The sequence below is a fragment of the Excalfactoria chinensis genome, chromosome 5, assembly GCF_039878825.1.
Source record: "Excalfactoria chinensis isolate bCotChi1 chromosome 5, bCotChi1.hap2, whole genome shotgun sequence".
Classification (NCBI taxonomy): domain Eukaryota; kingdom Metazoa; phylum Chordata; class Aves; order Galliformes; family Phasianidae; genus Excalfactoria; species Excalfactoria chinensis.
The window spans coordinates 11,178,031-11,203,389 of NC_092829.1; the positions used below are offsets into that span (position 1 = coordinate 11,178,031).

Genomic DNA, 25,359 nt, shown 5'->3' on the forward strand with positions numbered 1-25,359 from the left:
GAGAAAAAAAAAGAAAAGGGGAAAAAAAAAAAAAGGCAAACAGCGATGGGAAATAGGAACAGCCCGGCCGCAGCGAGCAGGGCACGGAGGGGCGGGGTGCCGTTCCTTTGTACCTGCCGTTTGAAGGCGGCAGGCGGCCCCACATTGGCTGCACGGCCGCGGTCCCGGTAACCCGAGCCGGCGGCGGGGCGCGGCGCACCGGGGCCCGGCGAGCGCCCGGCCCGGCCCCGGCAGCCAATGGGGCAGCGTGGGAGGGCGGTGCTGGGCCCCGCGCCGCTCCGCTCCGCCGCCAACAGCCGCCGCTCGCCTCCTCCTTCTCCTCCTTCTCCTCCGCCACCGCCGCTCGGTCCGGCTTAGCTGACGCTGGGGCTAGGGCCGGGGTCGGGCCGCGCCTCCCTGCCCGGCAGGAGGTGGGACCAGCCCCGCGCTGCCGCCCGTCCCCTCCCTCCTGAGGGCTGAGCCATTCCGGGAAGGCGCCGGCTCCCCCGCCGCTCCTCGGCAGCGCAGCACCGGCATCGGCCGCCACCGCGCAGGGCTCGGCCCCACGTCGCCGAGGGTTTGGGGGCGAGCGGCGGCCGAGCGGGGCGGCAGCAGCAGCGGCGGCGGCAGCGCGGGGCCCGTCTCTCGTCTCCCGCAGCGGGGCTCGGCGAACGGCGGCGGGAGGGGCGAGGGAACAAGTGGACGGAGCGCCCCGGGGGAGGGGGTCGGCCGCCTCGTAGTTGTTTCGCCCAGGGTAAGTTGGCCGATCTCCTGCGAAGGCTTCTCTCGCAGACTGACGATTCCCCGCCGCCCCCAGCCCCGTTTGGGGGCACGTCTTTATTTTTTTTTTTCCTTTCTTCCCCGTCTGGATTGCTTTATTATTATTATTATGGAGTCGATGGGGAAGCAGATATTCCAGTCGGGCTTTGCTGTACCACCTTGTCCAGCACGTTACGGGGAACTATAATTTTTCTTCCCTAAGATGCAGCAGTGAATTTCAGTCCCAGGAAGTCAAGCGAACAAAAATAATCCAGATAGCCTGAACCGTTTGCTACTCTGTAAGAGCAGACACTTTCCAGGCACAGATGATGGCCAAAAATTCCCTCGAGGGGTCTAAAGAGGACCTGAGCAAAATTTCCGAGGAGGAGATGCTGAGGTGGAGCAAGGAAGAGCTGGTGAAAAGACTGAGGAAAGTGGAGAATGAAAAGATGAACTTAATGGTGGAACACGGCAACTTGATGAAGGACGTGAACCGGCGGCTGCAGCTCCACCTGCACGAGATCCGCGGGCTGAAGGAGGTCAACCAGAAGTTGCAGGACGACAACCAGGAGCTGCGGGAGCTCTGCTGCTTTCTGGACGACGACCGGCAGAAAGGCAAGAAGCTATCGAGGGAATGGCAGAGGTTCGGGAGGCACACGGCCAGCGTGATGTGGAAGGAGGTAGGCATGTACCAGCAGAAGCTGAAGGACTTGGAGGCGAGGCAGGAGACCCTGCTGCGGGAGAACGTGGAGCTGAAGGAGATGGTGTTGATGCTGGACGAGGAGCGGAGTGGGGCCGGCTCACGGAGCTCCATCGACAGCCAGGCCAGCCTGACCAACCTCAACGGCGGCTCGGCCACCAGGGACGTGGGGGACGGGAGCAGCACCTCCAGCACGGGCAGCGCAGGCAGCCCTGACCACCACCACCACCACCTCCACCATCACAAAGCTGGCGACAGCAAGGCCGGGGCCATGCGGAGGTCCATGGATGACCTATCTGCACCTCTTCATCACCGGAGCATCCCCAACGGTCTCAATGGTGAGCTTGTACCCCTTGCAGCCCTTCCTGCAGCAGGTGCCTTTCCCTAAACCCACCTCCTCTCAGAATGCGACCTGCCTTGTACTGGGGTGAGGGATGCCGTGGGGGAGAGATCTTCCAATCCCCACCTCTGCCCCTGGTGTTCCCGAGCTGCTGTGGAAGGGCAGCCAGGGGTGGTTCAGGGAGGAGGTCACTGGGCTTCACCCTGCTGCTTGGCTGGCTGCTGGTGTTTGAGGTTGAGGCTTGGAGGCATTTATCCGGAGGATTGTGTTTTGTGTTGTTGTTGGTTTTTTTTCCCCCTTCAAAAAAAGCAGGCTGCGTTTTCAAAGTTAAACACTGGTTTTCCCATCTCTGCCTCCTTTCTCTTCTCCCTTTACATGTTCTGAGTTACATTTGGCTTGTTTATTTGCTACTTGGATCAGGTTGATAAAAGCCTAGCTGTGATTTTTGGAAGTAGCTGATGGAAGCGCAGGGCTGCCCCACGGACATCACCTGTTCTTAGCATTGTGAGCTCTCACGGCAGGCTGCCTGGCTGTGCGGTGCCCAGCAGTTTGAAAGAGCCGGGGCTTTGCTTTCCTCTGTTCCTCTTCAAAAGCAGGAGGTTGGTTTGCAGAGAAGCTGCTGCTCTGGAAGGGACACTGTGTTCACCGTGTTGTGTAGCTCAGTCATTAAAGTTAGAAGCAAGCTCCAGGGTGAAGCTGCCAAATCTCTGACTGCTTGCATTCAAGCACGTTTTCTCCTGTTGTCAAACAGTGGCCAGACATTAAAATAATAATATTGGAATGTCTTTAAAATAGATTTTATTTTACTTTGTTTCTTTTCATTTAAAACCAACAAGACCTATTTTGGCCAAGAGGTTTTAATGGGAGTCAAACCAAGCACCAATCTATTTAATTGTTGTATACAAGAATCCTTTTGATGTTCTTAATCCTCTTTTCCAACCAGAACAGGGATCTGGGATGGGGCTTCTGGATGCATGAGCCAAATAACTGCCTTCAGTGCCCAGAGCTTTTGGTTGCCCTAGTGGGGCCAGGGAGTGCCGAGCTTTTTTGGGGGGCTTTATGGCAAATACCCTGAGAGATCTGAGGGCACATGCACCGAGCAGCCCAGTTTTCCAGCGGCGTGCTTGTCCGTGAATCCGCTGTGCTCGGTCCTGTTGCCGCAGCTGCATGTTTCCACTCGCAGCTGGAGATGTTCCTGCCACCTCGCCCAGCAGTCAGGGCATGCTGGTTGAAAGGGCGATGCAGTCACCAGATGTTGCAGGATACAGCAAGCATCGTTCTTTCCTTGTTTTTTTCCTCCTCTCTCCCCCCCCTTTTTTTAAGTGCTGTGTAAATCAGCGGTGTCTTGTTTGTAAAGCTGCAGATGGCCTCTGCTCCTGGTGTGACTTGTGTTTTCATAAAGCCTTGCTGTTTGCGGAGGCCCAGAGAGCACCTGTCGGATGCTGAGTGTGCTGTTACAGCTTTGGGACAGAAGGGCTTCGCAGTTCAGGTTTCTGAACCTGAGAGCAAATCCCTCTTAGGTATTGACTACTTCCGTCCGTTTTAGTGACTTCAGTTTCCAAGGTGCTGGGCTCGAGCTGAGGAAGATGCTTTCTGTGGCAAGTACTGAATCTAACTGAACTCTTTACAACCAGCCTAGCTTCATTTCTGAAGCTGGGACTGATACGATCTGCACTTTCTAGGCTAATAATCGCTGGAAAGATGCAAACAAACCTGATTTCTCTACTTAGGTAGTGAAGCTGTAAAAAGGCTTTAAATAGTTGTCGTTCTCAGATAGCATCGGCATTCAGCAAGGCCATTTCCCTCAGTGTGCCTTTGGAAATTCCTGTGCATACATATGTAAATGCAAAGCTTATCAGGCCCCTTTTTGACTGATGGCAAGAAGTGTGGGGGGGGGAGGCTTGCTTGTGGCCGAGTGGCAGTTCGTTTAAGCCCTTGACAATGTGGAAGAGCAGGGCAGGTGAATGTGGAAAAAAAATGCAGTAAGTCAGGTCGGTGGAGAAGCTGTCACTGTGAAGCCTTTGCATGCCACAAAGCTCCCTTCGGTACCTCTTGGTGCTAACCCCGCTTTCAGTCTCTGTAGGTTAGATGCTGGCCTTCTTATTCCTGTTTCTTAAATACCCAGGTTTTCAGCAGGACTCTTTCATCAGGTTAGTGCTTTTCTGAAAGAATGAAGAGTGTGGCACCTGTCTGTTAAGTGCCTCTAGAATGGTGGCTTTTAAATGAAATCTAAGCAAACAAAGGTGGATTAAATATTTATTTGTCTCCATCGATCCTTTAGAAGTGAATTGGTAAACCAGGGCTTTATTTATTGTTCGCAGTGCTCTATCCCACAGTGAGGTGATGAACTTTAAACTCTAGGTTTGTACAGTGAATCCAGTGGAAATGATACCAGTTAAAAAAACAGAACCCACAAACCAACCTGTGGTTCATCTTCCTTTAGTTTTTAGAAGTCTCTTTTATTTTATGAACTGGCTTTTTGGAAGCTGATACCTGCAATGTGATGACTGAAGATCTGCTCATGGATGATAAGGTAATAAGCGTAACTAATGGTGTGAAAGTAGTTAACATTAGATGACGCATGTAATCCTATACAGCTCTGGATATTCTGTTATAAGCTGAGAGAATGTCAGTTGAGTTGAAGGTAAATGGTCTTTTCATTTTCCACTTAGTGACATGTGAGCTGGGAGTCTTGGTGGTAGGGATATGGGCGTCTCCAAACTGCATGAGATCTGGCCAGTTGTATCCTTGTTGAGTGACACACTACGATTCCCATAAACCTACACACACACATCCAGGACAGATACTGAATGCAGTATCATGAATACAGCACTGTGTTTTGCTTGTGAATGCTTTGACTTTACAGTATATAGCAGGAACGTCTGTGTATGTGTGTAGTCTTTATGGACTTCCAGGTTAGGCAGCCCAGTTGGAGCTATTGTTGTTGCTACCACCTTGTTTCTGCCAGAATAAAGTTTCCAAAAATCCCTGGAGGGGAAAAAATACCAACAAAGAGTCATACTGGGGGATATTAACATTCCTTGTGGGCTGGAATAAGCCTTCAGGTCCCATGGGGGTATATCCCTGGACTGTAAGGTGTGTGGGAACACTGAGAGTGACTCAAAGCTCCCTGAAGCAGTGTAACAGTTCCCACTAATTTTAGCCTCCTCTGGATCTATCTGGGACATCTGTTTGTCCAATAACAATCTAAAGGAGGACGGTTGCCTCTGGTAGGATTTATGTGTACCTCTGGGCAAGGTGGAGAGAGCCATTGTACTTTTGTTGCTAGTGCAGAACAATTCAGTCCTTGCTGATGGTTGCTGCGTGCAAGTCAGTCCAGGTGGCTTGTGAGTCCTGCAGGCTGGCAGGGTGTGAGTTCTGCCAGTCTGGTGAAACGCTGCCGTGAGACATGGGTGAGCGCATGTTGTGGCTTTCCTCGCCTACGCTGCAAGCCCACAGTGATACAGATTGCTAGCTGTTGATGTGTCTGGGACAAAATCCAGCGCATGCATGGGAAGGTTTTGGGTTTTCATCTCCCCACCCCTGCCATCAAGTAAATTTTATCATCGGAACTTCTTATTCACTTGTTGCAGAAGCTGTTTGCTCTGGTTTCCAAGAATGGGTCAGGCTGTTGCCCTTGTCTCTTTGACTTATTTATTTATTTTTTGGATTGGATGAAATGGTTATAGATTTCTTTATCAATGTGAACAGGCTCCTAAAAAGAATCATTCTTAAAAGCATCAGCATTTCAGAAGTGGTCAGGGAGGTATGTTGAGGCAAGTGATGGGCACAGCACATAGCTTATCATTGCATAGACATTAATCTATGGCCTATCTCTGCTGTCTGCTCCAAGGGAAGAGGAATGGTCTCTCTGGATGAGAGGGTGGGAAAAGCTCTAGTTCTATTGATTCCCACTTGTAAATGTCCACATTTTTACCTAGAGGGTACAATATATTACATTTAAAATGGTGGCAAAGAGAAATAGCTGTTCCCTGTGGGTTGATATTGATCGCGTGTACAGCCACTCTGTACTTCTTCACATACCCTTTAGGCCAAAGTCTTTTGTTTTTATTAGTGTATTTATAATCAATATACATATTATTCACCATGACATGTTAATGAGACCTTTGAGACGAGAAGGTGCAGAAGAGAGGTTCATCAGATTTAAGCTGAAGTATCTACAACATAGATTGTAACATCTGTGTCTCCTTGGGTTTCCTTTATAGGCCATGGTGACATCAATCATGGCACCGAAATGTCTATTTCTGCTTTAGAAGAAGCATTGTGTTGTATGTGCTCTTTGTATTGATGGGAAGGAAGCTTGGACGGTTAGTTTATATGCAACCATCTAAAGTCAGGTAAGAGCAATCCTGCTTGAAGAGCTGTGATCACTACATTCTACTCTTCCAGTGCAGCTGTGCTAGCACTGATGAAAGACAGGAAATTCACTTTTCCCAGTAGAAGACAGATGTCACCTGCAATGCTTGCTGTCAGAGCTCTATGGCCCCTGCCATGATTCAGCTGTGAAGCAAAGGTTTGGCTACTTGGCCATTTCATAGCTTTCTTATATCAAGAATGTTTTTGTCCTCTGAACATTGCTTTAACTTTTCCTGATATTGCTATATTTAAAATGTTGGTGTTACTGGTATTCTAGGCCACTACCTATAGATTCCTTCTGTTGAAACGAGGAAATGCTTCCTGTGCTAAATATAGAACCTCTGTAGAAACACCTTTTTCACCTCTTCTATGAGTTCATTGAGTTCTGCTTATAGATTTATGAATGGTGATGTCTTGGGCACTGAGCATGCAGCATTCATTGGCCAGCAGTTCATAGAATCGTAGAAGTTGTTGGCTTCTTATTCAAGAGTCTATAGCTGTGAAGGCACAGCTGGAGCTGATCTTTGTCATTGTTCACTCTAGGCTTCCTGCTTGGTCACTGAGTATGTGTCAGCCCTAATTGTGCTCTCAAACTTAAGGATAGCAAGGCTCGAGAAGCTAATGCAGTGCACTAATATTGGACCACGTATGGAAAAATGGTCTTTGTAGTAGTACATTCCAATTTTGTTTTCCTCTTACAACTTGCTGAAGAGTTGTCTCGTTCTCAGCTGTCCCATTGAAGGAAAACCTTGTATTGATTAAAAGACAAATTTCTGTGGGCCTTTGATGGAATTATCCACTTACACTTGTCAAAAGCAATCAAAATAAGGGGATTAAATTTGTGTTGGTTACATGTAAATGATTTGGTCCTCTGGAGGCATTTCATCAGATAAAACTGAGGATCAAATTAAATGGTGATCTAATTAAGTGGCAGGCATGGGGACCCAAAATGCAGCCTTGGCAGGTGTTGTACTCGGTGTGCATGAAGGAATGAGGGACACGAGCAACAACTTGGGTTAGTGAGGTTAACCAGAAGCATTGCTTCTGAAAGCTGAGGGTCAGTGCTTACATAGGGATAAGGCTGCCATGGAAGTATGAAGAAGGAGGCTCAGGTTGTGGCCTGCCATGGCAAGAGTTGGGCCTTGCTTGCGGCTCACATAGATGTGTCTGCAGCCTGGCCTGTCTGTGTTGTCTCTTCAGCCTTCTGTGTTCGGGCTGCTCTTTGGAGAATACTCCGGGAGCAGAGTCGATGGTGGTTGATCTCATTGATGGACAAGATGTAGGTGAGACACTTAAACTGGCAATAATGCTGTAATGTGTCCTGCTGCAAAACACACAGCGTTGTTCATGTGGAGCGGTCAGGGCTGGGGGCCGTGTATCTGTTTTTTCTGCAAATTAGCAGCGATTGGCTAGGTTTGCTTCTGCATTCTGTATTTTTAACCTGACTTTTTGTCCGTGAGCCAGAATTCATCCTGCCCTGTCTCCAAATGTCATCATCCCCTTGTGGTTAACTTGCTGCAATTCATGAAACACTTGGCTGCCATAAATAGTTATGTGCAGAGGTTCCTCTGCACGCAGAGCGGACAGAAATTCGCAGGCAGCGCTGCTAGGCACTCACACACTAACATGTCCACCAAGAGAAAGTTGACCCACTTCTGCGAATAGATAACTCCTGGCAGAAAAAGTAACACTGTCTCAGAGAATCTGTCTTTCCCTTGCCTACTGAATTGTGAAGCAAGAAAAAAGCAAGCAACCTCCATCTTCTGAATTAACAGCACTGGGAGCACAGTTGTCTCCATTGAAAGGAGAGTGTAAATCAGCCCTTGATCTGCGGAGGGCTTAAAATGGCCACAATTCATTTGTGATTTTTTATTTTTTTTTAAATTTTTTTAAATATAATGAATGCTTTTGTTAGTGAATAAGAAGTGTGGAGTTCAGGACTCAGCTGCTCTTAGACATTAGGAAACATTTATCACCATGGCAATTGAGGGCTGCTGTACAGGTAATTTTGTACTCTTTCATGGTGAGTCACGTCTGGGCCAAGGCCATTTATGCCATGGTACTTCAGTCCCCATGCATACAGGTTTATGGATATCATTCCCCTCCATAAATTGCTTGTTGCCTTGGTGTTTGTCCCTCTCTGAAAGCTCAATACTTGTTAGGTTCCCAGGCAGCGATTCAAGGAGATATCCTACTCTAGTGGAAGGCTGCGATCTTCATACCTGCCAAAATGAAGGTTTCCTGAGAGCTAAAACCGAAGGCAGCAAGTCCACCCCTGCCTGCACAGATTCTGTGGGTCAGTGATGGTCTGATGGTAGCCTGTCTGTGGGAAGCCACCAGGTTACCTCTGTCACTGCTCTGGGTGTGCCTTCATTGTCCTGACCAGCCATGCCCCAATGTTCACTTTGCTTAAGGATTCTCCTGCAGAGGGTCTTAGTGAAGGACCATTGCCAGCTTTTTATCAGTTAGGTTTGAGACAGGGAGGCTCTAGTGCACCGTGTACTAAGTGCTGTTGTGCCACTTGTCTTGGCAAGTGACTATAGAGGCATTTCACACTCAGATTTGAAGCAGTCCTGTATCTGGTGTGGATTATAGCATTGTCTGGGCTAGGAGATGAGGTCTTCTATAGGCTTGCAGGGAGTGGACGTCTCCTTTTTGTCTGCTTTGGGCATGGTGAGAGATGTCTCTGCTGTCTGTAGTGGAGAGAGCACTAGTGATGAGTGCTGGGCTTATGGTATCAGGGCATTGGCAAGCTGTAAATTGCAGCTGAAGGGGTGACATGTTAGCTGTCTTTTGTAGTTGTGTCAGCCCAGGCTTGCTGGCAGAATTAGTTCAATCAAATCAGGACTGCTCTGGAAAGCTCTTCAACTCCATTCCCCAGCTCCATGCAGTGACACTCAAGACTACATGCTGATGCCTTTTCCCCCCATTTCATCCAAAAGCTCTGCTGTTGTGGCTTCATTCTCAAGCAGAGAAGTTGGTGGCTTTTGGATGTTTATGGGAGGCAGAGAAGTACTGTGGGGAGCAAATGAATGGGACATAGGATACAAGAGTAGATACTTCTACGTGTTTCAAGTAGTCTCCAGGGCTACTACTGCCCAGGGTTTGGCAGCCTTGTCTGCCCCTGCCTTCTGGGGCAAGGAAATGAAGCTGAATTGTGCTGAGAAGTCTGCTTTGGTGCGACGAGGAGAGCTGTGACTTTGTGCTGTCCTCTTGCTGGGGAAGGGAGCAGGCAAAAGGACCACTCACAGTAGATCAGTAAAAACAAACCACTATGTTAGAGAAAAGGAAAAAGTAAGCCTTGCAGCATTTCCAGTCCCCAAAGCTTATTATTACTATGGAAACCATTCCAGCAGGAGGCTTGCTGTCAGTATCTTTTTATGATCTATTGGGGTTGACTAGATTTAAAAACTGTTTGTCCTTCCCTACATCTTCTGCCCTGGATCATCTAAAGACAGGTTGCCGTGTATCACAAATGCAAGGTTAAAACCACCATTCCTGCTTTCTGACTCTCCATTAAGTGCTAAGCAGTCCCTAGAGGGTTTGCAGCCATCTTTCATGTGCAGTTTTTTTACTTGCTAAGGTACGTTTCATTCACTCTATGACACTTACTGATAATGTCTTGTCCTATAAATGCCACTCCTGTCACACTGTGCTCTTTGAAGGATGGCCGTGACTTTGTATCAGACTGTGGTCCACTTAGTAGTGTGGTACATCTTAGTACCCAAAGAAGCTGCTCCAGAGATGCTGCTTGACTTGAACAGGGTGAAGACTTTAGCTCTTTACGCTTGCTTTAGTTTTTCCTGCAAAGGAGATTCATGTTTGTAATCTTTACAAATGGACACAATCTGGCCTATTTAGGAAATAGTCTGCTTAATTCTTGTGTAGATCTGGTTATATACTTGTAGCTATTTACTGTTGTTGTTTTCACTGATTTATTCCCACTTTTGTTTTTAGTGGGATCTACTGGAAATTGCTCCAGGGCAGTCTACATGAAAGCTCAGTTTGATGCTAGAGTAGAAGAGTCAGGTGCTACCAGAGTATCAATCATTAGGAAAAAAAGCCCCAAAACAACCCTTATTTTTGTGTGGTGCTGAATCCTTTTCCGCTCCCAACAAAGGAATTGAGAATCTTACTATTGTGTGCAATCTTACAGCACTTTTGTGATGAACAGTGTTCTTTTGTCTTCCTGCTTTCCTTTTCTTATCTCTCTTACGGGGCCTTGCAGTCTCATATTTATATGTTTCCCGGCAGCTGAATATAACTTTGATCTATGCTTTGGATCTGCAGAGCTTTTAATCCCTTTCCACTGAGTTAAAAGCTTGTTTGCTATTGAATGTGATACGTAGTTATAGGTTATATGATCTTCTCTAGTGGCTCATGCATCACACAAGGATGGCATGTTGTGAAAAACTGATAAAGTATCCCCTTGTTCATTTGCCTGACTGCAACTCAAACCCAGGGTGGGGGTGGGTCAGTTATTTGCTACTGATACACCTGTGCTTTGCTGCTGTGCATACCTATGCACTTGCTTTCTTTATTTCAGTTATTTGGTCTCCCTATCTCAAAGGCTATAAACCAGGTGGCTATTTCCGCCAGTGCAGAAAGCTTCCTGTTTGCCAGTTCTGAAAGCATTTGTGGTGCATTTTTTTTCCTAGAGTTTTGTCGCTTCATCCTCTTAACTCCTTGCTACACCTCTTAAAATGTGGGGATTGGTTTTTAAAGCCTATCCAATCAAACCTCTTTGAGATCTTCTTACATGAAGATGCTGAGAGAGCTGGGGCTGTTGAGCCCGGAGAAGAGAAGGCTAAGAGGTGACATGATAGCAGCCTGTCAGAATCTAAGAGGGAGCTAAAGGAAGGAAGGGGGCAGACTCTTTAGAAGTCTGTGGTGACAGGGTAGATTTAGTTTAGATATAAGGAAAAAATCAACTGCAGAGAAGGTAGCGAGGCTCTGGAACAGGTTGCTTAGTGGTCGATGGCCCATCCCTGGAGACCTTCAAGGTGAGGCTGGATCAGGTCCTGTGCAACCTGATCTAGCTGTGATGTCCTTGTTCACTGCTGGAAGTTCTTTTATAGCTTTTGGTACAGGTATTTTCTCTCTAGATTCTGAGGAGTTTATTAGTCACCCAGTGCCTGTCTTGAAGCCTTCTGTAAAAAAACACAGTGCTCTTTTTATGAGGTCAGTTATTATGGCTTTGTTTAAGGGTGAGCTATAAAATAACAGGAGGATGAATGGTTTTCAATTTGCAGTGCTGGATTGGGACTCCAGATTTGATGCGTTTTCTCTTTGTAATGCATCTTGTGATATAGTGTAGGTAAGTCTCTGGTTCTTTTTTTATAGAATCAGAATGTTGAATTTCCTTTATCTTCTCTAATGAACAAAGGTTGTTGTATTGTTTATAATATGTTTGTATAGTGTTCAGCAGAATGAGACCCTTACCTCAGATGGGGCCTCTAATTGTTGCTACGATATCAGTGATAACAAACAACTCAGGTTTTCAGTTATAATGAGCTTGCAAGGAAGGAGCAGCCCATAAAGGAGCTAAAACTGCAGACTTTTCTAATTCCTAGTTTGGTGTACCTTCAAATCCTGTTTTGACTTCACTAGAATAAATGTACTTTGCATGCTGGGGTTCTTCTTTCTATTTTGTGTGTACCTCTTGGGACAGCAGGATGTTGAACTGTGAAGAGTCTCCAGACAACTGTCAAAAATAGAAGCTCGTTGAATAATAAGTTCTGTTTTCAAAAGTCAAAGAGCAAAAAAGACAAAGGACATAATTTACTTTTTCACAGCTAGACCCAAGCGAGACAACTGCTAAAAGATGATGCTGCTTTCACGCATTATCAGGACAACAAATTACCTTGATACCTTTCAAAGAGCAGGGACAGCATTTGTTGTATTTTGGCTCATCCTGTTTGCATTGCTCATACCATATTTATATGTTTGGTATCGTGTTATATATTTTAAATGGTGGTTATCCAGAAGCCTGGTATAGTCTTGGCTGAGGAGCAGATCCATGACTGAAGCAGATGAATCCTTGTTGTTTTGCTCTCTGTTTCAGCTCAAAGCAGCAGAATCTTTGTCATAATTGCTGAAGACACCTTTCCTCTTTCAATTAAATTCTTACCTGATCCCTTGATTGCTCTATTTCTGACTCCACTAATTTTGTAACTCCTAATAAGCTCTGACTAAAAGTCATCAAAGTCGCTCTCAGGTGTAAACCCAGTGTTTCTTAACCACCCTTGGCTTTTTATTGCCGTTTGCAGAGCGGAATTTGTGGGGAGGATCTATTCGTCAGCCCATCGCCTAATCATTAGGAGGGTGACAAGACCACAGTAACTTTTCCTGGGCAATTATGTATGAAAGGTTGTCAGAATGAGTAGTACGGGAAGTTAAAAGCCTTAATTTTCATTTGGAATTGAAACCCTAAAGACTTTTCACTCCCACACATCATAAAGCCCTCGTTTCAGCCTCAAGTTGACCAAAAAAAAAAAACCAAAGAGGGGAGCTCTTCAATTTCAGACTTTTTTTTGTGTGTGGATTTTTTTAAGTGAAAAAGCAGCTTTATGAGTCACTGTTCTTTGTATAAAAGATAATTACTGGAGTACGAACTTAAGAAAAATGGCATTGTGTGATTTTTGTGGCTATCTATGCGGTGTAAGTTTTTGCTTTCTCTCTTTTCAGTTAGTTAGGCTAAACAGCATCTTGGTTCAAAAGGACTTATTATATTCCTGTTTGTTGTTTGCCTTGTGTACTAAATGCTTTCTATATATAAAGCTAAGCAGCAGGGGCCAGGGAGGGAAGGATCACCCCGAACGAATACTGTTTAATTATTTAAAATCATGGGTGTAGATCCTGTGGGTTTGTGGATATTGTATTCAGTCACAACCATTGCTTGCTTGCATTGCAGTAAGCGATAGAAAATGGATCACGCAAGTCCTTTTGTCAACCCTGAGAAACATAATTACATTCCTTTGGAAATATGTTCTTTAAAACGGCATTTATCTACGCAGTTATGTTGTTTAATCTGTGCTTAAATTTAAGCTATGCACCTACCCACTTCTTGTGTATCTTTCCCCCCCCTGTAAGCATGGGAGCATTTTGTAGCAAAACTGTATGTGCTGCCTAAGCCGAGTGGGAGCCAAGTGCAGGTGGCACATGCAGGTCACAGCTCTGCTTGGTTCTGCAGCAGTAGATCAACAGTTTGCAAAATGATGAGAGGTCCTGAGATCTCTCTCCTTAGGAATCCACCTGAAATACCTTGATGAGCATCTTCTGTTTGAAGGACAGATGCTCAGACTTTTCAGAACATTAAATATTCTGAATGAGATTGAGACTTTGTTTTTGGAAGTATCTGAGGTGAGTAGCTAATTCTCAGGTTCAGAGCCACAAGGCAAAGAGAAAGTGTTGCTGCAGAGTTATATTGACAGCTCAGGTCTGATGAGCTTTGCAGTCCCACTGTTGTGCATTCAAGTCTTCTCAGAGTCCTATAAAATGAGGAACAGATCATGTAAACAGCAGCTAATTCAGTTGTTCCCCATGTGGAAAGGCTTCTGTTTTTCCTTTCAGACCATTACAGCATCTTGCCAGGTTGGACAGAGAAGATGGAAAATCAGCTGTCCTGTCCTTTCATTCTGTCTCATTTAGATAAAAATAGAGGACTGTCTTTTATTGATTTCTTTTTTGCAGTCAGAAGTGAGGAAAACACAATAGTTTTGGGAAAGGCTTGGAACTGGCCCCATAAAAGGAATGTTGTATAGAGGGTAAGACTCCCTGAATGTTACGTTTAAGGACAGCAGTACTTTTCTTTTTAAATGACAGACTTCATGTCTGGATTTAAGCCAGAGTCATATAAAAACTAGTAAAAGTAGAGGCTTTATTCTATCACGAAGGGTGTGCTTTGTTAAGCCTGAAGGCAGTGTGGGGTTTGGCCTGGCACAGGGGCTGTGGAGGTGCCCATCCTCTGGACCTGCTGCTAGATAGCAGGAGGGCAGGGGGGGAATAACTTCCTCTGAGTTTGGCTGAGGTCTTTATTTCCTTGATTCTCACAGTGCCCTTGTGCTGAGATGATAAGGGAAATGTCCTCTTGATGGTAGGAGAGTGGTCAGCAGGAATTGCCTGCCATGTTCAAGGTGGAGTTGGAGACCACTGGGAAAGGGTGCAGCAGGTGCCTGATGCAGGCGAAGGAGTAAATGAGTTAGCCAAAATTGTGGTTTGGGAGCTAGCTGTCGATTTCAACAGCCAGTTTCATTCAACTGGATTGAACTCCCTCCAACACAGCATTGATGATGATGCCTGGAGGTATAAAGATTGTATTTTGATCAGCAAGTCTACCTCTAGTTATGGATGTGTTTCCAGAATTGCACACAAAGGGAGATCTCATAGTAATAATAATGCACAGTAAAAGTTGCTTGAAGGAATGAGTTTCCTCTCTGAACGCTGGTGAAGGCATAGACCTGGACCTTGCACGCCTTCCCATCTCAGCTTTCTTAAAATGTGTAAACAGATCCATTACCTGAGTTTTTGCATTCCTGAGTTGAAATCCTGAGTGAACATAATGCAAGGTGACAGGAAAGCCAATAACGATGGAGTTTTGAAAATACAGGTAGAATCATAGAATTGTTTGGATTGTGTAGGCAACTGTTGAGTCATGGCCTGAACCATTGTTTGGTCACCTGGGGAAAAGACCACCTCAGGCCTTGGAGCACAGGTGAAGGCGGTTCAGCTGTGTGACCAGCTTTCTTAGACCCCACTTAAGGGCTGACTGTCACTAGAGAAGGATTTCTGGTTGGAGATCTGTCCTTTGTAGAGTTTTTTCCTGCGAGTCTAGATCTTCACAGGTAGGTGAGCATTCTTTCTCTGTTTGCCCCTTTTGCCATTTCATCTTGTATTACCTTTCTACCGCACTAATCTTTCCAACTGTAACAGGTTGGGAGGGGCCAAATGGTTCATTTGAAGAGGTGCAATATAAATGAGAAAAAAGCGTGTATGTGTCTTGTGCTGTATGGAGTTGACCCAGTTGGTTATTCAGTGATGAAGTCTGATCTGTATGTTACGAATGACAGATCTAGATTCTGAAGTGCTTATGATTAGATTAAGACTGCATAGTAAACCTTAATGGTGCATGAAAAGCTACTGCTGGATTTGCAGTAATATGTACTTTTCTGCCTTAGAACAGCATGAATAATACTTTATCGTTGTATAACTCCTTCCAGACAAGGAGTTTAGGAGTGTTTTGTAAACGTTAATGAGTTCGGCCTCGTAGCATATTTATAAACCTGAGAAGTAGCAGTATTCCCCTTTTTTTATGGTTTGGATATTGACTAGCCTAAGTATGTAAAGAGAGGGCAACAGAACTTTCATCTTCTGACCCTCAGTCCTGGGCCTTATCTGCAGGAATGAGTAGGCTTTCCAAGGGTATCTGAGACATGCTCAGAAATTAACTGTAGTTCAAATCCAGCAAAAAGGTTGTTATTGCAAAGCTCCGGGTATCTGCTGTAAAGCAAAAAGCATTATCATTATTTGTCAGTAATTTTTTGCTTGCCTTTTTGTTCTACAGCAGTAGAGATAGGGGCTAATCTTCTAACACGATGAAATCAGTTTAGGCATTATGAATATCATTTTTTTTTCCTCCAGAACAAAGAGACTAAGATGATGTGAATGAAAACTTCTCTTATCTTTACATGGGAGTTTCAGGTGGGTAAGGAATGTGAGGTCAGCCAGGATTGGGAGCAGATAATTGCCTGTGTCAAAGGGCACTGAGGGTGATGCCTGTGAAAAATGCCCTGCAAAGTAGGTGGGATCAAGCAGTGTGATGGTATAGACAGATTTTTCTCTAGCAGCTTCTTCAGACTTTCAACCAGAGGTTTCTCATTGTTTGCACACATTTATGTAGTGGAACATTCTGCAGTGTGAGCATTATGTGGATTGTACGCTATGTTTTATAAATATTTTGTGTGTGAACTTAGTGCATAATGGAGTTGTCAGAAAGGAGAAGTCTTTTGTTAGTTGTTTGTTAAGCATATGCAACCGAACATTTTAGATACTGATTTTGCAACAAACCTAACCTGAAAATCTGCTCCAGGATCTCAGTTCTTTTTCAAGGACTGCAGGCCAGTGAGGCTCCTAACAAGTGTCTGTAAGTTTCTAGCTGTGGAATTGGTGATCTTTATGCTGCAGCCACAGGTCTCCTAGCAGAGTTGTTTGTTAAAATGAGCAGCGTTTCTGTTATTGGCTGTTCCCTCTTTACTCAGGATGGTCAAGCCAAGAGGGGCTTCTTAACCTGTTTTTCCGGATCTGAGTTGGATGGCATGTTGATTATTGTGGAAGTTCTGTCGTAAGGATTGGAAACAAGAGGATGCCGACGTATTTTCTACAGAAGTTTTATTTAGAAGAGGACTGGGGATTTTCCTGGGAAGATTTACATGTTGTTGATTATTATTTTGTTGGCATGCTGGAAACCTCACTAAGCTAGCTGGCACTTGATAAAAGGTACAGGTTTTTCTTCTTTTCGGAGTCAGTTGCCTTGTTTACTCTCTGTCTTTCCACGTGCAGATCAAACTTGGATTTTGGGATACGACCACAAAGAGGAAGACGTTTTTCTAAGGCTTTATATGTACAGTAAGTGGAGTTATTTATATCAAGGGTGAATTTGACTTGTGGTCTTGCACCGTGCAGTTTATGACTGTATGGACATGGAGGTGGTTGTTTGGTTTCATCAGGTTGTTACTAAGGTTATGAATGGTAGCTGAAGTCAAGCAAGTAAAAAAAGGAAAGATTGAACTGTACCATAATACATGTTATCTTCCCTTCTAATGTGACATCCATAGATCAAGAGGTATGGGAACTGCCCTACATTCTGGCACAGAAGTTGAGTTCAGTTTATTGCTCCACTTCAGAAGCATATCCTACTGAATTAAAGGGTGTTACAGTGGCTGTCTGTTGTATGAGTGGCCAGTGTTTTTAGTCTGGACTTGTCTATTAGATACTACGCAGGCATGAGATCTTTTTTGTTTCCTTGCAACTTCTGGAACAGCCCAGCCTTAAGACTTCAGCAAAGAACAAAAGCTTTTCTGAACCACTCTGTGGTCACAGCTTTAAATAACAAACTTTGGATGGTGAGCAAGAGAATTTTGGGAAGGCGGTGCGCAGCAGTGGAGATGCTTGGGTATTTCAGTGTGTGTCATGGCACCCTTGCGGAGCTGGGAACTGGAGCATCCTATAGAAAAGCTCTTAGTTGACTCTGCAGTGCTTAATCTTTCTAATACAGCCCATAATTTGTAGTGAAAGATCTAGATAATGCAAGAAAACAGTTATTTATCTGGGATTAGCCTACATAAAACATTTACATTAAACCGAAACTAGGCCAGAATAATGTTCTTTTTTAAATGGTGGTAATGAATTGCAAATCAGTCCAAAGTCTTGCAAAGTCAAAAGAGCCTCTGTGGTTCCTTCAGTGTACTTTGTGCCCTGTTTGTAGGTGTAATGCTGTAGTCCATATCCATCCGTGTTTTTGTTGTGGAGGGTGAAGTACTGGTTTTCTAAAGCAAACCCAACCCTAGCAGTCCCACCAAACACTGAAGCAAGCAAACCAAGGGGAGTGAATTAGTAACTTATTTTGTAACAAAGTCTCAGGTTGGCTAGTTAGCAGTGACTCTTTATGGAGCCTGTCTGCTTTTCCAAATCCCTGCTCTGCTAGCAGTGCGTAAGACATTCTCCTGATGATTTATTGTGGTAGGGGCTACAGAGTAATCCTTGGTAAATAGATTTATACATGTGACACTCTACTGAATGGGAGATTTATACTTGGCTATTCCATTGCTGCTTATTACCATATGATGTTTCATTGAATGCAGTTGTATGTCTGCTTCTACTCTTTAAAGGCTAGAAAGGCTTCACAATATTACTATCTTCTTCTGCTCAGCAGAGCCTCACAAAGAGTAATTTTCAATGTGATGGATGGGGTTTGCAGTTGGTTTTGTCCCTGGTAGGCCTGGTTGTGTGAAATAAGCTGGATTGTGGCTTATTTTAGGCTATCTTGAATTTTAACAAGATTTGTGATGCTGAAGGTGTTTCAGATGTTGAGCTGAACTTTGTCAGCTGCTTGAGCTCATCTCAAGCTCTTAGGAAGCTGGGAAGATCCTCATAACTCTTGGAGGTCTCACAGGACATGTAGGTCTTTGCTGTTTGTCCTGGTTTCAGATGAAGCGATGTTTAAAGTATTCATTCATTATGAATTTAGTTTAAAGAATTCACTGTACCGGCTGAAGATTAGAACGTTTTCTGTGGCATTAGGAGGCTATTTAGATTTTTAATAGGTGGTATTTTTCATCTAGTTTATTTGGCACAAATCTAAATATTTCCTGCTGCTCTCTACCCTGTTTTTATTGGGAAACATTTTCATTAAGTTCAAATAATTTCGTTTCCCCCTTTGGAAATCAATGTGGTGTAAAATCTTTTCAAAGCAGTGGGCTAAAGCAGTGGAATCTGCCGGGTACTTTACGAAGTCTAAATGTTTTGGGATGCAACCTGACTGCACTGAGGTCCACAACGGAACTTCTCCTGCCTTTGGAAGGAGTAGGATTTAAGTTTTTACATTTTCCTGGATCTTTTCATTCCTGACTGATGCGTGTTGCATCTTCAGTGATTTAATTTCAGTGTGGCTTTTAGAAACGGTGACCCTTTTGTCCATGGTCAAGCCCTGCATGGCTGAGCCGTTGAGCTCTGAAACCTCATTCATAAACATCTCTCCGAACATGGCTCTTTATCACGTATCCACGGATGCGAGAGAATCCCAAACAATAGCAAGGCTGAAACAAAAGCAGGCATTGTCCAGAGGGTGCTGAGGCAGGCACTCGGAGGGCCCAGGGAACCTCTTCGGGCTGGGACCATTGTGCCTGTAATTGGATTTTTGCAGCCGATGGGAAGCGGGGGTGGGGGGTTGGGACCTGCCGGGCCAGGCGTGCCTGCTGCAACGAACCCAGCCGTGCTTGGAGGTGGCAGATGACCTTTAAAGCCCATGCTGTTCAGTGAGGCCTCGTATAGTGCAAATGCACCAGGTTGCAACTTTATTAGTGATTAGACACAGAGATAAGCCTCAGCACATTGCCTAATCTGCAGAGCCTAATTCCAGGCACTGAAATCAGGGACCCTGATACAAACACAAACCAAGTGCCTGTTCTGTCTCTCAGCTGAGTGACTGCCACAGCCTTATGGAGAGCTTTTGGATAACCTGGGCCTGGCTCTGATAAGTGTTTGCAGTGGGGGTGCTGGGACAGGGAGGCACACTGTGAAAGCTGGGAGTACAGAAGGGGGAGGGGGTTATATACGTAACAGTCATTGTCTTCCAACCAGTTTAATTTCTGTGTTGGCTAGTGGGAAGAATATTGGCAGTGAGCGAGGATTGGTTTTCCCTGCCACAGCCCAAAGCAGCTTGTAAAGTGAAGTGTTTAGAGGGGAAATGAATTTCCATATTTATGTTTTCCATCTGAAGGTATTCCTGGGTGCTCTGGAGCTATTCAGAATTGTCGTCGCCTTTTGGATGGGGTTCCTTTTCCTGTGGGGCAGGTTAAAGGGTTAGAGGAGTTTGGATCATGCTTATTTATCCCTACTGGATGTTTTAGGCAGTGGTCAAATCCTGCTGGTGTGTCTGTGTGAATGGTGGTGGAAAATGTCAGAGGTTGTAAACAAAGATGGATCACCGTAGGTCAAGGGTTAGGACTCTTCTTGAGGGCACAGCAAGTGTGATGCTGTGGTATGCTCTGTTATTGGATTTCCTCCAAGGATTGCACTTTGAGGAGCTTTGGCTTCATGGCTGCTGCTTCTTGATGTCCTTTCAGTGTAATGAGGGAGCTTCCAATTGGAACATACACAGATCTTGATCTGTTACAAGTATATGCACTGAAGTGTTAGGGAGATTTACTCCGCAAATCCAAACAAGCCTATGCAACTCTACGTTTTAAATCCATGGCTTGGAAATCCTTCTCCAAGAGCCACTGCGAACTTCCTTGTCCCAGACTCTGTTGTGTGATGTCTGCCTCATTTTCAGGCCTGACACAACCACACAAACACCATCTGAGAAAACAGTTTGCTAATGACCATACCCTCTTAACTTGGTCGATGAGATGAGCTTTCTCTGACCTTTATTTGGACACGCTGGTATTAAGTTAATCCCACCCAGTCTCCGTAGTGACAAGGTGACCTATTTTTTTGTTTTTGAATCTTGTAAAATGATGTTGCTGAAGTTACTGCTTCTCGCTGGCTTTGCCCCTTGCCTTCAGGCAAAACCCATTTGGGATTCCTGCTTCTCTAGTTTTCTCTTTTTTAGTCTTTCTTAACTGTGTTGTGACTTGTATTTTGGAACACCTGCCTCTGTATTTAGGGGTGAAAAGGGACGAGAAGCTAAATTTGCTTTAAAAGAAGTAATAGGAGATTACATTTACTTCCAAGAAATAGCAGAAAACAGAAATTTCCTAGAAGGAACCAAACTCCTATCCTTGTAATATTAGCCCAGTTGATAAAAGGTGATTTGGAGATTCTCTGCTGGTCCATTGGGACCTGGGCTGAGGTGGGGCAGTAGGTGAGGCAGTAATGGGTTGAAGGTCAGTGTATCAACTTCCCCACAGCTTTGTGTTGCTTTCCCTCCTACCACCCAGCCAGGGCTTGCTATCTGTCTTTTGCCTCCAGGCTTTTGGAGAGAAGCCATTGACTTTCCTCTCTGTTTGGCAAAGCTCTGCTTAACTAGTCTACTCCTCTCGATTAAAAAGGTGTGAGCTTGAGGAGGAAGTTTCTGTTGCTTTGAGCAAGTCTACCTTAGTTTTTGTGGTCAAAATATGAGCAGCAAACAAGGATGCATACAGCATGTTTTGTGGTCACAATGCATGTCCAGTGCAATTTGGACATCTTTCCTACAGGTATAAACTCAGTGTTATTCCACCAACTTTGTTTGTGCATCACCTTCTCAGGATTATACAGCCCTGGCCTTGCCTCTGTGAGGTCACTCAGGCTCTCCTGACCTCTGTGAGGAGTGCACTGGAGCTGCTATTGGCCTGGAGAGTACTTTGTTCCCACAGCTCCAGGCCGTGGCCTTAGTTGCATAAATCCGTGCCCATAGGCAGCTTCTTTGGGCTTATTATAATGCTAACTCAGTTGAATTCCTAATTAGAGACCAGTGGTTTTGTGTGGGTATGGGAAGTCTGTGTAACTTTGTGGAGGAGTTGTCCACAGAAATCTGCCTTGGGGACAGATGCTGAAATAAGATCAGAGTCTAAAAAAGGATGTGTGTAAAATAAAACAGCTGCTTTAAGATGCATGCGTATCAGTTGCTGGTGCATCAGTTCAGATCAGCAAAGGCATGGAAGTGTTCTGGTTTTCTACTGGTTGATGTTTACGGTGTCAGCAGGAGATCTGTAGACACTACCTTAGATGTCTCTGCTGGGAAGTGGTGGGGAGGACAGTTTTAAAGCCCAGTGTGATTTCTTTGAGATAGATGAGAGGGCTTCTTCTGATAACTTAAGATTAAATAAAGACAGCTTTCAAAGTACTCTGAAAGAGAGAGAATCTGAAGCAAGCCTTGCCTGACCCATTGATATCTGTGAAGCAATCACAGCAATATCCCTCTCTGGCTGTCCAACGTTGGATGTGTTCAGAACAAGCAGAGCTATGAGCCTGTGTATTTTAATTTTGTAGAGTGGAAGAAGTAATGTATCCGCTGCCTGCACCATGCCCTGTACTGGCTTAGGTTGATGATCTCTTCTATTTATATTGCCTCTTCCATTCAGATGGGTAGCGTTGCAAGGTTTAGTACAGGGAGTGTTTGTGCATGTGTTTTTGTGTTGGCATTGCAGTCTATCATTGCTGTAATGTACCTCTGGGGGAATGTGATACAATAGTTAATGCCAGCTAGGCTGCTAAATAATAGCTCTTTCAGGAAGGAAGTAAAGAATAATTTATGTATAGGAAAGCAGAGCAGGTATACAGAGAACAGTAAAAATAGATAAGCTGTGATTTCATTAAAACAGTTCAGCAATGAGTATGTGGGATCTGGAATGCCTGCCAGTGCCTTGCTGCTGCTGATGCACCTGAGGCTGGTTTGGGTCCCTGTCAGCAGCCTGAAGGAAATGCCCTGCTGGGTAGGCTGCAGAAATGCTGTCCTGGAGAGACTTCATGGAGAAGAGAATGGTATCTGCTAAGTACAGCTTTGGCATGAGGGGCTGTTCTGGAGTTTGTTTGTAGTAGGAATGAGCCTGCTTTTTGATCCTACCGATGTGGTCATTCCTGTCTAAATATGTTTGTGCATTAGTGCACTTAATTATCTGCTGGCCGTTCTCGGCTTTTGTTTGGATAGCCTTCCTTTGCATCTAAGTGTAAATAAATACTGATGGAGTGGATTGGGCTCCATCTGGGATATGGAATTGAGCGCCTGTGCCGTGGCCATGCTCCTGTGAGCTCTTCAAATAAACAGAGACTTCTCAAGGGCTACTGTGAAAACTCCCCCAGCGCTCATTCTGAGAGTAACCCATAAATCAGAGCGTCTCTCTCCCTTTTCCCCTTTGGCATGCCACTTTTGACGGAGGTTTACTTCTGCGTCGTGCAGCTGAAATGTCAGCTTTTGATTACCTCTTGCCTTTAGTCATATTGATGTATTATTTAAGTGTAAATACATTCACAGGAGAAGCGGTGTCCTGTGCCTAAGCTGTTAAAGCGATCACTCTTTATCTTGTCAAAGAAACTCCTTGCCCCTTCTGCAGGCTGTGCCTAGCCCTCCCTTTGCATTTCAGGCATGCAAAGCAGAAGACTGCCCAGCAGTGAGGCTACCAGAGCCTCTTCAGCAGGGAGGACATAAAAGGGAAGAGTTACCAGTCAACTTCTTGTGAAGAAGCAGACCACCTACGTGATGGGGCACCTGGGCACGTAGGTCAGCAGTATGTTTTCGGGAAGTGGATTACTGTGACAGTGCTGCAGTTGCATTCCCATACCGTAGGGACCAGGGCGTGTGCTCTAGGGCTGACGTAATGCTGCCTTGTACCTCTAAGGCACCCACTATCACCTTTCTACTGAAGTTTAGGTTGTAATTTTAAACCATGGGAAAACATTTTTTTTTCTCTTTGAAGAGCCTTGTTATTCATCTGCAGGTTTTTCTCCTCTCTTGTTCTTCTGCTGACTGCATCTCGATCAGATTGCAGGGACTCCATGGTGCTGGGGGGGGGCTGCCCACCCTGGGGGAGCAGATTGCTTTCCTGCAGGCTCCATCCTCACCCATTGGTGCCCCTGGGCTGCTGAGGTGCTTTCCTGGGGACAGGAATGTGACTGGCCTGCATGACTTGCTTGGATCAAATTAACTGAGGTTTTAGGTGGGGATTTTTTTGTGAATTCACAAATTGCAGTTACGCCAAGAAAATACTAATTGCCTGCACTTTGCCTTCACCCTGCCTCACCTCTTGGCATATCTGTGTTCCCTCGCTGAATAATATCCCACTTCTCTGGGAGCGTAGTCAAATGCTTGCTCTGTTTCAATAGAGAAGTCATTACAGTAACAGTCCTTACTATCTTATGTACTGCCAGGTGTTATTGGCACAGGGGAAGCCTGTGCTTTAACAGATCCTTGGCTTAATGAATAAGTGAAAATAATAAAATAACGCCTCGTATCTTAAGGTTGTTTTTTTCATTCATTCTTTTTTTTAATTTATTTTTAATTATTATTATTTTAAACACTATCTCTGCTCTCTTAGAAACAATGCAAATTCACTCTGAAGTGCTTGCATCTGAATAGTACTCTTCCCCTTCTCCTCCTCCCCCCCCTCAAAATACTGGAATGAAGGAGATCTGATAATGCACACCAAGGTGGAAAACCTTAATAACTAGAGCTACAAACGTTAAGACAAAGAATAATGTTCTGTATTGCATTAAAAGATAAGGTTATAAAGGTGTGATGCTTTTTCTTAAGACAGGAGCTGTGTTGGGTCACACAGAGTTGGAGGTGATTCTTGGTGCAAATGCTAGAATAGCGCCTGTGATGAATGCGTGCTACTTTGTCACGTATCCTTTTGTAAATAAAACCATGAGTTCCTCCTAGATATTAACGAGGTGATATGAAGCAGCTTCTGAGACCATCCATTTCATGCTTTCTGCCCTTTTCCTGGGGCTGTGGAGCTGTTTGCCAAACGCTCTCCAGTCCCTGCAATGGTCAGGAGGTCTCTACCAGCTGTGGGTGTGTGGCCAATGTGCTTCTTGTCCCTACATTTAAAAACAGCAGGAAGAAAACAACAAAACCAGAGCTTGTGCTGCTTCAAAGGAAAGGCTGAGCAGGAGGATGTGTTTGGAATCTGACCTGGGGTCTGAAGGCAGACGTACAGCAGTGGCCCAGGGCTTGCAGCGGGTCTCAGGCTGTCCTGGTGCTGTTTATTCAGTTACTTGTTTAATTGAAAACTATGTTGGTTGCAGGCACAACATTATTTATTTATTTGTATTGGTAGAAGCTCTCTTTAGGGAATGCTGTGTTTCTGTTAGGGATGCAGTCTGAGTATTGGAGAAGTGTGGTTGTGTCTCTAAATAACAACTTGTGGCGTGACTTGCTCTCGGAGGGCCTTGCTTCTGCCTTCCTTCTTGGGCTCACTCCAGTAATAATCTCACAGCTACAAAAGCAAGAGTAATGTTAGTAAGCTTGAATTAATTAATTATGAGCATCTCCTACTAATGGAAAATAGATACCAAAAAATGCCTTTGTCTCGTGAGGGAATATGAGTTTGTGTAGTGTACTTTGCTCTGATATGGACCCAAGGTTCCAGTGCAAACCTGTTTGTGCACTGGCAGTTTCTGCTACAGAAAGGCCAAAGGGACAATGGGACACAGATGGTATCCCAAGAGGTTCCAGATGTGCACTCCTAATGATGTGGTAAGCTGTTACTTTTCTTCTAAAGGGGGAAGAGCTTTGCAGATCCATTGATACAAAGGGTTTGTAAATGTACTTTGAGCACCAGGCCCTGCAGGCTGCTGACACCCAGGACTCAGTGCTTCTATCAGGTTTTCAGCAAGAATACTGGATTAAAGTTTCTTGAAGCAGTTTTGTGGTATTCTGCTATCTTTCCCCCCCACCCTTGTGAGGCCATACCTGGAGTACTGTGTCCAGACATGGAGCCCCCAGTAGGATGGATGCAGGTACAGAGGAGGGCCACAAAGATGATGCCAGGGCTGGAGAACCTCT

General features: G+C 45.0%; 1 protein-coding gene across 1 annotated transcript in view; it reads left to right on the plus strand.

Annotated features, from left to right (window-relative positions):
* The first annotated feature begins 655 nt into the window (after nucleotides 1-655).
* The window catches only part of CCDC85C (coiled-coil domain containing 85C), a 99,943-nt gene continuing 75,239 nt past the window's right edge, over nucleotides 656-25,359 (plus strand). Inside the window, exon 1 of the mRNA XM_072337627.1 lies at nucleotides 656-1,776. Within this exon, the coding sequence (XP_072193728.1) occupies nucleotides 1,065-1,776 (712 nt within the window). The 5' untranslated portion in view covers nucleotides 656-1,064. The remainder of the gene's footprint in view (nucleotides 1,777-25,359) is intronic.